Genomic DNA, 14,292 nt, shown 5'->3' with positions numbered 1-14,292 from the left:
ATCATAATGCCTATCACAACTGAAGCAAAGTGCTCTCCACAAAACACACAAACATCAGCTCCACTTCTGCAAATCCTCATGCATGTGCTTCCATTTAAAATGAAGAGAACTGCTGCTGTGCTTAAAGGGAAGCAAGTGCAAAAGTGTTTGCAGGGTCAGGACCTTATTTACTGATGCCATTTCAATGCTCGCACAACATTCTGTGTATGTCCCGCCACTCCTGGAAAAGTGGCTTGTCATAACCATCCCACCGGACAGGAAGATAAATGCTCGGAGCAGCATAAAGGACTGCATAGAAGGGCTGCAGCATGATCTGAAACTTGCTAGAGCACAAGGCAAGATCCCCAGGTGAGAGCCTTCTCCTTACACAGCCGGCCACGGATCCAAGTATCAACAGCCGGAGTCCCCTAGCAGCCTTCACTGTGCGTAAAGAGAGAACTGGTCTCTCCAATCACTAGAGCTCAAGCCTTGCAGGTTTGTCGCTAGCCCCGTAAATCATTCTCTAACTCGAATAAATAGGGAGTGCAGCGTGCTGCAGGTGTGAGGTACTCGTCCCTGCAGAACAGGGTGAGCCATGTGCTGCTTAAGCCAAAGCAGATGCAACCCAAGGGCAGTTAGAATGTAATGCAGTCATCCAGACTGGCAGAGGGAAAGGCATTGGAGGGCTGAGGTGAGGTCTGCTGCAGCGTCCCGGTCAGTGGGAGATGGGAATCATCGTTCCTGCCCATCCAGGAGCAACAAGGGATCCAGCAGAACCACAGGACTGCGAATCATGTTGGACAAGGGCGACCATGCCACCCAATAGAACCATCAATATCACATGCCTTATGCCTTAAGAACAAAGCAAAGGCTGTCCAAGCTGCTGCATACTGTAATGCAGGGGGACTGATCATGTGGAATGTAGTTGAGCCAACCAGGCTCCTTCATAAGAACATCCATTCTGGGTCAGACCAAGATTCATCTAGCCCAGTGTCCTGTCTTCCGACAGTGGCCAATGCCAGGTGCCCCAGAGGGAATGAACAGAGCAGGTAATCATCCAGTGATCCATCCCCTGTCGTTCATTCCCAGCTTCTGGCAAACAGAGGCTAGGTACCCCATCCCTGCCCATTTCTGAAGTTGATAGAAATCTTTCCCATGTCTGTGACAGTCTGTCAATATAATTGTTTCAGTAATTAATGCTCCCTGGCAGATTTTTAATTAAAATGTTAGCTTCAAACTTATTTAAACGTGGGGAGAAAATAAACAGGCAGTTTGGAGCCATTGTTTCTGTGCTCTGCGGCTTATATTATACAACACCCTTATTTCAGCAATGAGCAATAAGAGAATCTTTAATCTATAATGAGAACTGTATTTTTGTCATGATAAGGTTTTTGTTGTTTTTTTTTGACGACTAAATAGGGTGCATTTGTCAAAGCAAAAATATGAAGTCATGGAACGGGTAGAATGGATTCAAGTGAAAAGAGGAAACAACTCTACAACCGTTGGGATGGATTCTGTACTGCTTCTCATGGGTCGAGCCATGTGGCGGGAATTGCACCAGTTGAAGGCAGCCTTACTCTGGATCCCTATGCCCCATGCTGCAGTCTGGGATAGCCCAGAATCTCACAGTCCCTTTTGTTCCGGGGGCTGTGGTGGGGAGCAACATAGGGCCATATCCAGTAGCATTGCCTCTCTCCTACTCCAGGGGAAGTTGTCCCCTGGCCCACAGCAGTGCCTTTACCCGCCCTCTACACAGCTGGAGCGGCATAAAGTGCCCAAAATTGGACCCATTGTTTTAAAAAAAATATATATATATATATATATTTTTAATACAGACTTTACCTCTCATGCTCCATGCGGGGAGGTGAATGCTTCGCTTTGACTCTGTATGTAGTTGGTTTTTAGCTCTTATCCTCTTAAATTTACTTTAAACGTAAGGGTTTGTGGTTACTATGGGGACCTTTTCTCAGCTGATCAGCCCCTCCTGCTCTGACCGCCTTCCCTCATGGTGACATTACGTGAAAGCTCTAGTCTCCTGTCTCCCGGTAGCTTGTCCAGATGTTCACCAGCACACTTTTCTCACAGCGTGTGCCCTCGCTTGCACTTGCCTCCTCTCTCTCACTCGCTCACACCCATGCCTCCTCTCTCATTTGCGGCAATTATTTCACTCTCACACTTGCTCACTTTCTTTGGGAGAGATCAGCTGAGTTGCCCCCTCTTTCATTTCAGGCTCTGCTATCTGGGAGTGTTGCACAAAGCCCGGAAGAGCAGCAGCTGCCATTCGGCAACTTGGTGTGTAGCTTTGTCTTTCAGCATCGACTTTCATTTAGCGTACTTACTCATTTAAAATGGAACCCCCTCACCCTCCATTGCAACCAAGAAGTAGCATAATAATGCTGCTATTAGCATGATGTCTTAGTGTACACAAGAATCATGTTCTTGTGTTTCAAAGAGGCTGTGAGACGAGTCGTTACCTCACATCCTACTAACATTTTCTGGTGGGAAAACACTTTTTGCACACCTGAAACACTTGGGGGAGGAAGGGGGGCAAAGCGAGCAGCTCCCTAGAGATCTGCCTGTTGGAGCAAAAACTTGGCGATGAGTTTTTAAATGCAGGCCGAGCGTTCTGATTATAATGCCCATAGGGCCCTGTCAATCCTAGAGTTGTCACCGGGGGTCTCAGTGGTCGGTTTTTTCCCTCTAGGGACCTGGGTAAAAAACAGTCACAGGTGCAAAGATGTTTGATCTCCTGGCAGCAGAGTACGCAATGTGGCTAATTTTCAGAACCCATGCAGTGTCTTTTACATGGACCCTACCTCCACAGGACTTCTTATTTTATTTATTTTTTTAACTTTTAGAGCCCTCTCCACTCCATAGCATGCTCCCAGGGAGCACGGATAACACCCGTCCAGCACAGCCAGTCTGGTCCTGTGATTCCTTTTGTGAATACTGTTTCATGCACTTCAGGCAGAGTGTGGAGAGGAGCATGAGTCCGAGACAATGCTTTGGTTTAGCATGGCAGCATCTGTGCAGTTAATATGGAGAGGAGGCAGCAGGGTGAAGGAAGCGAGATCCCCTCACAAAGCTTGCTTCACTTTTGATGCAGTTGGGGAGGAAAGACTGGGGTGGGGATGGGGGCATCAGGGGCTTTATGGACAGAGTAATATGGTCAACAACTTTCTTAGCTTTCCCTTCACTCAGAAATTCCCCCAGCAGCCTGCCCTAGCAGTCGTTTGCACAGTCTCTCAAACCCACGTGTTTCAGTAGACTGCTCAAGAAATTACCAGCGCTGACATAGCGGAGGTGTTGCAAGTCAGGTTGGAAAACCACTGGCAGAGCCATGAAAGGCCACTTAGCACAGAACCTGCTCCCTGAGGCAAGTGTTGCAAGTGCCTCACTTTCACGAGCTCTCATTTCGTCCATTGTCTTTTAAAGATACGACATTTGCCATTACACGCGTTTTTGTGCTTCCTAAACTGTCTCAGGAGAAAGAGCTAGTGAATATATCCAGATTGTTTGTGTATTCCATCTCCCGCCATCGATAGCCTGTGCACATTACTGCATCTGTTTTAAAAATTAAAATCTATACTCTGCCTTGAGATGGACACCCGCAATCAATAAGCAGAGGGCCACATTCTGATACCATTACTCACATATAGCACTTTACTCCGTGAGTGGTCCCAGTGAAGTCAGTGGAGTGGAGTAAGAAGCTAGTAAACCAGAGTAAAATTGCAAATCTGTCCCATTCTCTTCCGTGGATACACACAAGTGTGTCTGTCCATTAAATAGCTAGCATGGGCTGGGGAAGGACAAAGGGATAGAATATTTTTCGAGCATATTTATGGACTTTCAAAACTTCCTAAACAGGAAAACCATTTTTCACGCGAAATCCTTCAGAGTTGAAAGGGAAGTTCATCCACACCAAGCTGAGGAAAAGCAGCCGGGGGTTCGGCTTCACTGTGGTCGGAGGGGATGAACCGGATGAATTTCTCCAAATCAAGAGTTTGGTGCTTGATGGCCCTGCTGCCCTGGATGGCAAAATGGAGACAGGTAATGACGCCCTGGGGACAAAAATTAAATAACACCCCACTTTGCGCTTAACAGCGTCTGTTATCTGAGGATCTCAAGGAGTTTTAAGACTCATCATAACTCTCTGAAATAGCTAAGTAGTATTGTCCCCATTTTGTTAACGGGGAAACTGAAACACAGACCAGCTGAGGAACTTTTTCAAGGTCTTGTAGCACGTTATTGGTAATGTGGATACTGGATCTCAAGAGCTGCCGTAGCCAGGGGTCTGCTCTGAGTGTTAAGCCATTGATGCCAAACAGTGGGGAAAATGAGCAACCGCCTCTGTTTCTAGTGCAACCACAGAGAGCCACCTGACACTGCATTGCAATAGTCACTTTGGGATGCATTGACAGCTCATAAGGAGGAAAACACCTCAAGGGTATTGTCACTTATTTTGCACCTCTCTGTGATTCCATTTCATTTCGCCCCTTCTTCGTAGCTACTACCAAGAAATGGGGAAGGGGCTATTCTGCCCAATCCCTCCTGCTGCTCTTCATGTCTGGAGGCATCCTGAGCCGGGTCTGTTTCTGCAGTAGTGACATTAGTGCATTGCCTATGCCAAGCGCTAGAGGAAGCAATGGGGGTGGGGTTTTCACTCTGACTGGGACTAGGCAGAGCAGGGAGAGACCATTGTGACGTGGCCTGACGCCCATGGCTCTGGAGCCACTGGTTGAGCATCACTACTTAAGCAGCCCTGCCTTGCAGCTACAGTGTAAAACAAACCAGAACTTAATCAATGTTAAGGCTTGAGGACATCTACGGCTGAGACTCTACAGAATCATATTTATGCAGTCTGTTGCTGCAGTCCTTCTGTTTTTGTTCTTCATGTGATCTCCATTGTGTTTCTGTCATATGTCAGCTGTATTAGAGTGTGTAATAGCAAGAGCTGAGCTTTGCAAAAACTGTTAAATGGGCCATATATTGTCATTTTGCTTGATATATATATTTTAATAAGCCAAGTTCTATTTTCCTTTCCAAAGCACTTTTGTATGTAAAAAATTATTCAGTGAATCTTTTGGATACAGATTGCTCTTGCTCACCTCAGCACAGCTACTCTTGTCTTTGGCTGAGAGGCAGGAGTATTTAGATAAAGTATCTGTGCAGATGTTTACGCCGGTACAAGTCTATCAGCATGGAAGCAGAGTGGTACCCATTGTTCAGTGCTGATAAGAGTCCATTGTTAATGTTCTGAAAAGAGATTGGTGCATTAAAGCAACAAATTGAAAGTGTATGTTTTTTTGTTTTTGTTTGTTTGTTTCATCCACAGGAGATGTTATAGTCAGTGTGAATGATACCTGTGTGCTGGGACATACACACGCTCAAGTTGTAAAAATCTTCCAGTCCATTCCCATCGGTGCCAGTGTGGACCTTGAACTGTGTCGAGGTTACCCTCTGCCCTTTGACCCCGATGACCCCAACACAAGCCTGGTGACGTCTGTGGCAATTCTAGATAAAGAACCGATCATTGTGAACGGGCAGGAAAATTATGATTCTCCAGCAAGCCACAGTAGTAAAACAGGGAAAGTAAATGGCTTGAAGGAGCAAAGGCCAAGTAGTCCAGCTGAAGTCTCTTCAAATGGATCCCATGGTTACCCCAACGATACTGTCTCTTTGGCTTCTTCTATAGCAACACAGCCGGAACTCATAACTGTACATATAGTGAAAGGCCCCATGGGCTTTGGTTTTACTATAGCAGACAGTCCTGGTGGTGGGGGCCAAAGAGTGAAACAAATTGTAGACAGCCCCAGATGCCGAGGCCTAAAAGAAGGGGACCTTATCGTTGAAGTGAATAAGAAGAATGTGCAAAACCTCACTCACAACCAAGTCGTGGATATGCTGATTGAATGTCCTAAAGGAAGCGAAGTCACATTACTTGTGCAACGAGGAGGTACGTCTTAGGTTGTTTTGTTTTTTTTTAAAGTAGTTTTATCTGGAAGGGGGAAAAAAAATCTACATCATTAAAGGCTTGCGATCCTAAATCTTTGTAATCCACCCAAGTTATAAGATGTAGAAATTGACCATCCCTCACAATTTTCTCATATTACATATCATATATTAAAAAAACATTATTTTAACCCATTTTTGTTGCAGAGGGAAATGTATGTATATAGGTACATTATACATAACATTTATATGTAATATTAATATCCATCTCTGCCTTTTGATAGCAAGTGTTCTGATTAAATCAGGATTTTCATTATAACCCGTTTTTACATACTGGTAAAAGTTTGCCTCTGGGACTGAAACTTTCTTTGGATTTCCAAAGAAATTGTGGGCAATCCTTTGGCTGTTTTTGGAAAGTGAAGAGAGCAGAAATAATCCATATTCTACTTTTTTTTTTTTTTTTTTTTAGCTCAACAATAGCTCAAAAATATCCAGGGAAAATCACCCGCCGAACTTTGAATGTGTATAGTCCTCGTTGAAGGACCAGCCCTCCTCCAGATGTGGGATGGGCCAAAAAAAATTTTAAAAAATTAAAACAGAAAGTTTTAAGCAATGGAAAAATTACTTCTGAGCATGCTCAGTTGGCATCTGTGAGGAGTTTAGTGATCCTAATGAAGTTTCACCTCTTTTTTGCGGCTTTGCAAAGCACAGCATCCCAGAAAGGCGCTGGGACAACCTCCACGGAGTAGTAGTAAGTCACAAGCTCCTGCTGTGCTTATTTAAAAAAAGGGGGGGGGGGAGCAATATGCGAGAGGAGAGGGGACGCGTGGGGTTTATGGATATATATGTACAACGCAAAGAGGGATGAGCAGGAGAAGATGACGGTGATGAGAGTGCTGTTTGATCACCAACTCACCGCTGCCTATTGGAAAGAATAAAGCATGGTAAAAATGGTTCTGGGTGTAGTGAGTGTGTATGGGAGAGCGTAGACTTGAGCTTCTAATTGCATAAGTGCTAGGCAAAGTGTAATGAGGAGAGGTATGTTAATGAGGCATTCCCCTTGTAGGCTTCACTCCTGCTATGAGGCCAGAGTCGCTTGGTATCTGCATAGCAGCTGTTCCTGCCTTCTTAGGGGGGTTGTCTACATTGCAATCACCAGGGGGCTATTGCAGCTTGTGGAGACCTACCCAAGCTAGCTTTCATCTCGTTAGCTCAGGTCCTGGAGCAGCTCAGGTCCTGCAGCAGTCTGGGCTTCAGTGGGGACTAGCTCTGTGTGGAATTACCCAGGGGTCCAGGCAGACTTGTACAGCCCATGCTGCTGCCCTTGAGCTAGGTGCTCATAGAAAGCCAGGGTCCTCTGTGCTCCCTGCCCTGCACACCACTTTTTACCATGTCCATGTCTGTGCCACCATTGACACCTGTACCGGTCAGGGTCAAGCTGTCGGAGACGAGCTGCAGAGCTAAAATAAGCACAGAGTTAAGACTGTAAATATGTGCTGAATGCTGCCTCCCAGCCAAGCTGTGGGGAACATTTGGCACAGGAATACTTCTCTACCGGCTTTCCAAATGGTTTTTAGAGGTGTCAGCATCAAGCCACAAGGGCTAGAGAATGTCAGTGGGGAACAAATAGTTGCCCAAAAAGGTATACTGGATGGCCCTGCACACACACACCCACACCCACCCACCCACACTCAGAGCGTGTGAGAGGGGGTGGCCAATGTGTGTTGCTATACTTGACTTCATTTGCATTTCAGCTTTCAGGTTGTTTCCCTTCAGTCAGCCCCCTGATAAAGAGCGGGCTTAAGATAAGGGTGTAAATTAAGGTCCCTGCTAACACAAATAGTCCTTTCTTCCCCTTGCAAAGTCCCATTGGCATGCAACATTGGAATCTTAATTTGCATGTTTTGAGGTTTTTTAGGGAAGGGGGTGGAACGGTTATTAGCTGGACCTACATTTTTCCAAGGTGATTGGTGATTTTTGGGTTGCTTGTCTTACACCTTATGGGGGCCAGTGTTGAGATGGTAGTGGGTGCTTATCCATTTCTGAAAATCCCAGCACCTTTCAGGTGTCTCAGATTCGTCTCTTGTGAACGTAAACCAAGGATTCGAGTGCACAGATTTAGCAATGAATGAGGGATGTAGTAAAATGAATAGTTTCCTTCCCTTCCACCTCCAAAATTTTATTGAATTTTATATTTTTATAATAAATTAAAAAGTAAGGAACGGAATACATTAAGACGAGTTCTCTAGTTTTATTACTGGTATCTGCAGAACCTGAGTAATTTAAAATCACTCTAATATTGAGAGCCTTTAAAATACACCATAAGTCTCATGTTTGATTTATGTATTTGGTAGAAAGTTTTTCCAACTACAGTTGGAAAGGAAACAGCAGATATTATTAATCTTCCTGGAAAGAACATAAATATCTCTGTTACCACCGTACATTAGTTAGTCAAACTGTGGCTGACATTCAATCATCCTTCTTTTGCCATTGCTGCTGAGGTATAATGAGAAGGTTTGGTCAGGAAATCAAGGTATTGAGTTTTAATGAGAGAGTAAATGGTCAGTCTGCTGCTAATATTAATGAATCTCTTATCTGCCTTATCTTTCCCAGTATATGGATGGATCGATGAATTAAACATATATTGTCATGGTACAGAAGCTTGAATTTGTTGTGACCCTGGTGCCCAGTAAATAATTAAAATGAGCTTCTCTCCGCATCAAAATGAAGTTGCCCTGAGAGGTTGCTAATCATGGCTCATAAATTTAGCAAAATATATACGCATGAGACAAGCTACAATGTGGAAAACAGGGTGTCTGGTTTAAAAGTTAGAGAATGTAGTTAGCTAGGATGCGCTGTGCCCATGGTGTGTAGATCCGATGTACTCAGACCCTCTCTGCAGTAATTTTGCCTTGCATTACCTCTGCCAATTCATTTATCGGAAGTGCCTGCCCTAGACAAAATGCCACTATTTATTTTGATCAGATTCCAGAAGTGTACTTGGCTCCATTCTGTGATAAGATTCTTCATGCCTGTTGAAGTGGTTCTTCTTTCAGTCTCTCTGCTGGCTGTCCTTTCCTCCTCCTCCCTCTGGTGTCCAGTGAAGAGAGTGCTAGGAGAGCTTGCTGTCAGGCATCCTTTTATTAACATAACATTTGCATTCAATCAGACTTTGCCAGAATCATCCCCATCACACTGAGGCTGGTGTTCAGAACTGTCCAAAGGATTTGTCAGTAGTGATTACTAATCAGGCAGAAAAATATCAGAAAGAAATGTGTAATCTATGCGAAAAGCTCAGCCAGCTCCAAGCCACTGGTGCACTCCCGACAATTACGCTTAGTTGTTGAAATGTAAAGCGCATAGCCACTGAGAGCAGCCTGTAAAATATTTACTGTAATGTAGCTTCAGCAGAAGCTTTGACTTCCAGAAATTAGATAGGTTGTACCATCCAAGTCTGGCAGTTGTTTTGAGAGAGGAAATACAGGACACTTTGTAAAAAGTACAAAATTGAAACAACTATTCCCTTAGGATTTTAGCATTGTCTTGCAGTATTTGCACATTGCAGTATTATGCATAGTGCACAAGAACCTGAAAGTGAATCTACATAGAAACAAAAGTGAAATTCACTAGTCTCTTTTCACTTTTCATGCTTCCAGGAATTCAAAAACTAGACAGGTTTCAGAGTAACAGCCATGTTAGTCTGTATTCGCAAAAAGAAAAGGAGTACTTGTGGCACCTTAGAGACTAACCAATTTATTTGAGCATAAGCTTTCGTGAGCTACAGCTCACTTCATCGGATGCATACTGTGGAAAGTGTAGAAGATCTTTTTATATACACACAAAGCATGAAAAAATACCTCCTCCCACCCCACTCTCCTGCTGGTAATAACTTATCTAAAGTGATCACTCTCCTTACAATGTGTATGATAATCAAGTTGGGCCATTTCCAGCACAAATCCAGGTTTTCTCACCCTCTGCTCTCCCCCCCCCCCCCCCAAAACTCACTCTCCTGCTGGTAATAGCCCATCCAAAGTGACCACTCTCTTTACAATGTGTATGATAATCAAGTTGGGCCATTTCCAGCACAAATCCAGGTTTTCTGGATTTGTGCTGGAAATGGCCCAACTTGATTATCATACACATTGTAAGGAGAGTGATCACTTTAGATAAGCTATTACCAGCAGGAGAGTGGGGTGGGAGGAGGTATTGTTTCATGCTTTGTGTGTATATAAAAAGATCTTCTACACTTTCCACAGTATGCATCCGATGAAGTGAGCTGTAGCTCACGAAAGCTTATGCTCAAATAAATTGGTTACTCTCTGAGGTGCCACAAGTCCTCCTTTTCTTTTTAAAAACTAGACAAACACTATTACATACCAAGTACAAAGTCAAGTGTGAGTCTTTGCAGGTTCATGGCCTACAATTGCACACATTATTTCAGTTTCAATAATCTTGAAGTATTGTTAATACTCAAAGCAGTAAGTATAGGACATTTTTATTTTAAATGTTATTTATAACCTGACACTGTCCTATTAATATTGGAACTTTCAAACAAATGAAATTCTTACCTCATATTTGATGCTTCAAAGTTGATTCAATACTAAAAATGGTCATTCCATGGAATCCCTTTCCATTAAGGCTTTGTCTACATGGGGAAATTGACTGGAATAAGCTATTCCGGAATAGCTCTCTGTGTGGACCCTCTATTCTGGAATAAAAGTGACTTTTATTCACCATGGGGACACACGGAAAAGTTTATGCCACAATAGTTGTTCTAGTTAATTTTCTGGTGTAAATAAGACCTAATATCTGACTGTGAGACAATATTTGTCTTATTTTTATTCCTAGTTTTAGAATGACCTCAGGTTAGGGGGCTCAAAGCAAGATAACAATCTTTCAATTTCAGATCATTGGTTCTAATACAGCCAGGTGTGTGTAGTTACCAAAAGTTGTTGCCATCTGCCTGGTATTCCACTGACTTACTGTTGGGTGGGTTTTTTGTAGTTCTGACAGAACAGGTGTCCACCTCACACAGCGGTCCCAACTGGCGTTCATCTGTACCCTGGTTGGTGTAAAAGCCAATGATAAAATGGGTCTGGAGTCTGATCTACATACTCCTCTCAAAGATGCATCCTTCTACCCTACTCCAAGACAAGGGTTAATGCTCAGCTTAACTTCAAGGGTAGATAAACAAAGATCTTTAGTTTCTAAATACTTTCTACTAGCACCAAATTCTAATTGGAGACGGAGAACAGCCTGAGAAATGAAGACCAGTCTTTCAAGGCGGTCTGGCTGGGGTTTCAGAGCCAGTTGAGGGTAGGCAGAAGATTTAGAAGGTTACAGCGGGGAACTGTATAAACAACCTGTATCCATCTATCTTTCTATCTTAGAGTTTTATACTGCCACCTATTACCACAATAGCTGAGTGCCTTCCATATAAAATCAATGGCAACAGCAAAGTCTTTGGCTAATGAATCCTCAAACAATAGTGCTCCTCCTTTGGCCGGGATTGTACAAGGCACTGAGTGCCCTCAGTTCCTGATCACTTCCACAGGAGTTCAGGGTGTTTTGCACCATTTAGTTTCAGGCTTTTAAACCAAAGGGCTGGCTGGGTACATGTTGCTTAGCAAAAGTCCCCTCACAGAAGAAGAAATCTCTTCACCTTACCCAATTTATCACTAGCACTGCAGAAAGATCATTTAATGGAGCCAAACGAAAAGCAATATCTAATCTCACATCATTAGTATTATATCTGTGTTTTAGCTGCTTTCCCTAATGATGCAAAACCATTATAATTATAGCTGCCTGCAATTAGCTATTGCCGGAGACTTGAACTCTGTTGAACAAGCCGCTCACTTCTGTTTGCCCTTTAGGCTTGCAATGAAGAGTGATTTGAAAGTCATGCTGCTTAAGTGTCTAGCTGCCAGAAAATTTCAAACGGTTATAGCAGCTGCTGAATCGAGAGAGAATCCAGATCGCATTCAGGACAGGATCACAACCCGGGAACTATCTGACTGTTACCATAGCATGTCTATGCATGTGCCAGGGCTTCAGAAAGGAGAAGACAGGGTTCCTCTTTCAAACAGCAGGATAAGGGTATTTTTCTTTGTTGCAGGATAAGGGTATTTCACACAGACTTTATCCTGCAGTTGCATCCTTTCAGGTGGACCTTTAGAGACAAATGGAGCCCAATTGAAGTCAATGTCAGCATAGCTATTGCATGAATGGAAAGATCTGCCTGTGCTGGTCTGATTGCAGGATCAGGGCCTACATTATGGTTGTCTCTGAATCTGCATTCCCACTGATTTATTTTTATTTTCTGGGTGGGGAGCAGGGTGATGTATCTGACTTGTTGAACTCCCTGCTTTTATCAAATGTGTGGCCCTGAATACTTTTTGAAGTGGCAGTTTCTATCTTAGTGTACCTGACTATTTTGCTAATGGAAATAATTTTCTGCTGTGTTTTTTTGTTTTTTGTTTTAAATCCTGTGTGTTCATCACAATCCAGTAGTAAATATCACATTCTTCAAAACTCCCTACCTCATTTCTTCCCCCCGGTCTCATCTTGAGTGTTGTAATGCCTTCGTTTATAATTGGTCTCCCTTACTTCCCAACTCACCAAACTTCCATTAGCCCAAACTGCGGCAGTTTCTTCCTTCATCCGAAACATACCTCATTCCTCGTCCTTGGAAATCAGCCTGCCGTTCTTGCCATACGGCGTGCCCGACTGACCCTAGCTCTTTTCAAATCCCATCTCAGGAGTCCTCTCTTCTCCTTAGCTTCTCTCTCCTCACCCTCTGTCATGGATAAAACATCCAGAGCTTCCCACTCAGTCATCTCCCTTGAAACCCGTTCATTGGATCCTTCACCAATACGTTATCATCTCTGTATAAGCTATTTGCAGATATACAAGGTAATGCTCCATGGTGCTTTACCATGAATAATGCTATCCATGAATAGATCAGATTGTGATGTCTTATCTTTGATAGTTTATAAATGCCAAAGATAAGGTGGAAAATGATGTAAGTATGTGTTAGAATTATAGCATGATTAAAAATAGAAGTAAACTAAACTGACTTTGATAGTTAAGATTCTGTATTACAATTCATTTAATTAGGACTCTTATTAGAAATCTTTAAAATATGTAATAAATCAGTTAACTTCATGTGCTATTTCAAGTTACTATTTCCTTTAGAGAAATTTGTATGGGAGCAAATCAAATGAGTGAAAATTAGAGCTGGTCTGAAAATTGCATTGGAAAATACACATTAAATTTCATGAACATTTTCTCACACTGGAATTTTTTCTCCATTTTCCAAAGAGATAAAAAATAAATTAAGGGGCAAGTTAAAGCGCTGGCCCAAAGTTAATATAATTTTAACATACGCTTCCTATTTTTCAAGGATGACTTGATTAGTGGAGAAGTACCAGTTCTGAAGGAACATCTGAATTTGGGAAAGGTGACTTCTCTTTCCCAAAGTATCTGGTCTTCTTTTGCCCATTCTCTTCTCTCCATTGAGTGGAATTCAGTTCTAACAAGGCTCACAAACTTGGTGAGACTTTAAAGCAAGTTTAAAAATCACATTTTCTCAGTCTCTTACAGTGGTCATTCCACTTAGTGACTAGTTTACAGAGTAACAGAAACAGTAATTGGCTAAAATCAGAGGAATAGATTAAATGAAAGGTTGATATCTGTAAGGAAAAAGTTGAGAGTGAGTTAGGCTTGGAAGGATTAGATTTTTATCAGTAAATGTTGGTAAACATCTATTTCATGGTACACACACACAAACCAATGACAAAATGTTTCCATCAATGATGATAGTAATTTACAGCTACACAAAGTTAAAAAGAATCTGTGTGAGAACTTATTAGCTTTTGACTTAAGAATAGCACAGGAGGACTTGTGGCACCTTAGAGACTAACAAATTTATTTGAGCACAAGCTTTCATGGGCTACAGCCCACTTCATCAGATGCATAGAATGGAACATATAGTAAGAAGATAGATAGATATATGCACACACACACATCTATTTCCCCATGTTAAGTATCCTCACACCTTCTTGACAACTGTCTAAATGGGCCATCTTAGAATCATAGAATATCACGGTTGGAAGGGACCTCAGGAGGTCATCTAGTCCAACCCCCTGCTCAAAGCAGGACCGATCCCGAATTAAATCATCCCAGCCAGGGCTTTGTCAAGCCTGACCTTAGAAACTTCTAAGGAAGAAGATTCCACCACCTCCCTAGGTAATGCATTCCAGTGTTTCACCACCCTCCTAGTGAAAAAGTTTTTCCTAATATCCAACCTAAATCTCCCCCACTGCAACTTGAGACCATTACTCCTTGTTCTGTCATCTGCTA

At 42.8% G+C, this 14,292-nt stretch overlaps 1 protein-coding gene across 1 annotated transcript in view; it reads left to right on the top strand.

The window, feature by feature from the left end:
• Nucleotides 1-14,292, top strand: part of MAGI1 (membrane associated guanylate kinase, WW and PDZ domain containing 1) — a 474,374-nt gene that overhangs the window by 403,581 nt on the left and 56,501 nt on the right. The window contains exons 11-12 of the mRNA XM_077821423.1: nt 3,847-4,029; nt 5,315-5,935. Coding sequence (XP_077677549.1) covers nt 3,847-4,029; nt 5,315-5,935 — 804 coding nt within the window. The remainder of the gene's footprint in view (nt 1-3,846; nt 4,030-5,314; nt 5,936-14,292) is intronic.

Source organism: Eretmochelys imbricata, chromosome 7 (genome assembly GCF_965152235.1).
Source record: "Eretmochelys imbricata isolate rEreImb1 chromosome 7, rEreImb1.hap1, whole genome shotgun sequence".
NCBI lineage: Eukaryota > Metazoa > Chordata > Testudines > Cheloniidae > Eretmochelys > Eretmochelys imbricata.
This window is presented reverse-complemented; position numbering and strand designations above follow the sequence as displayed.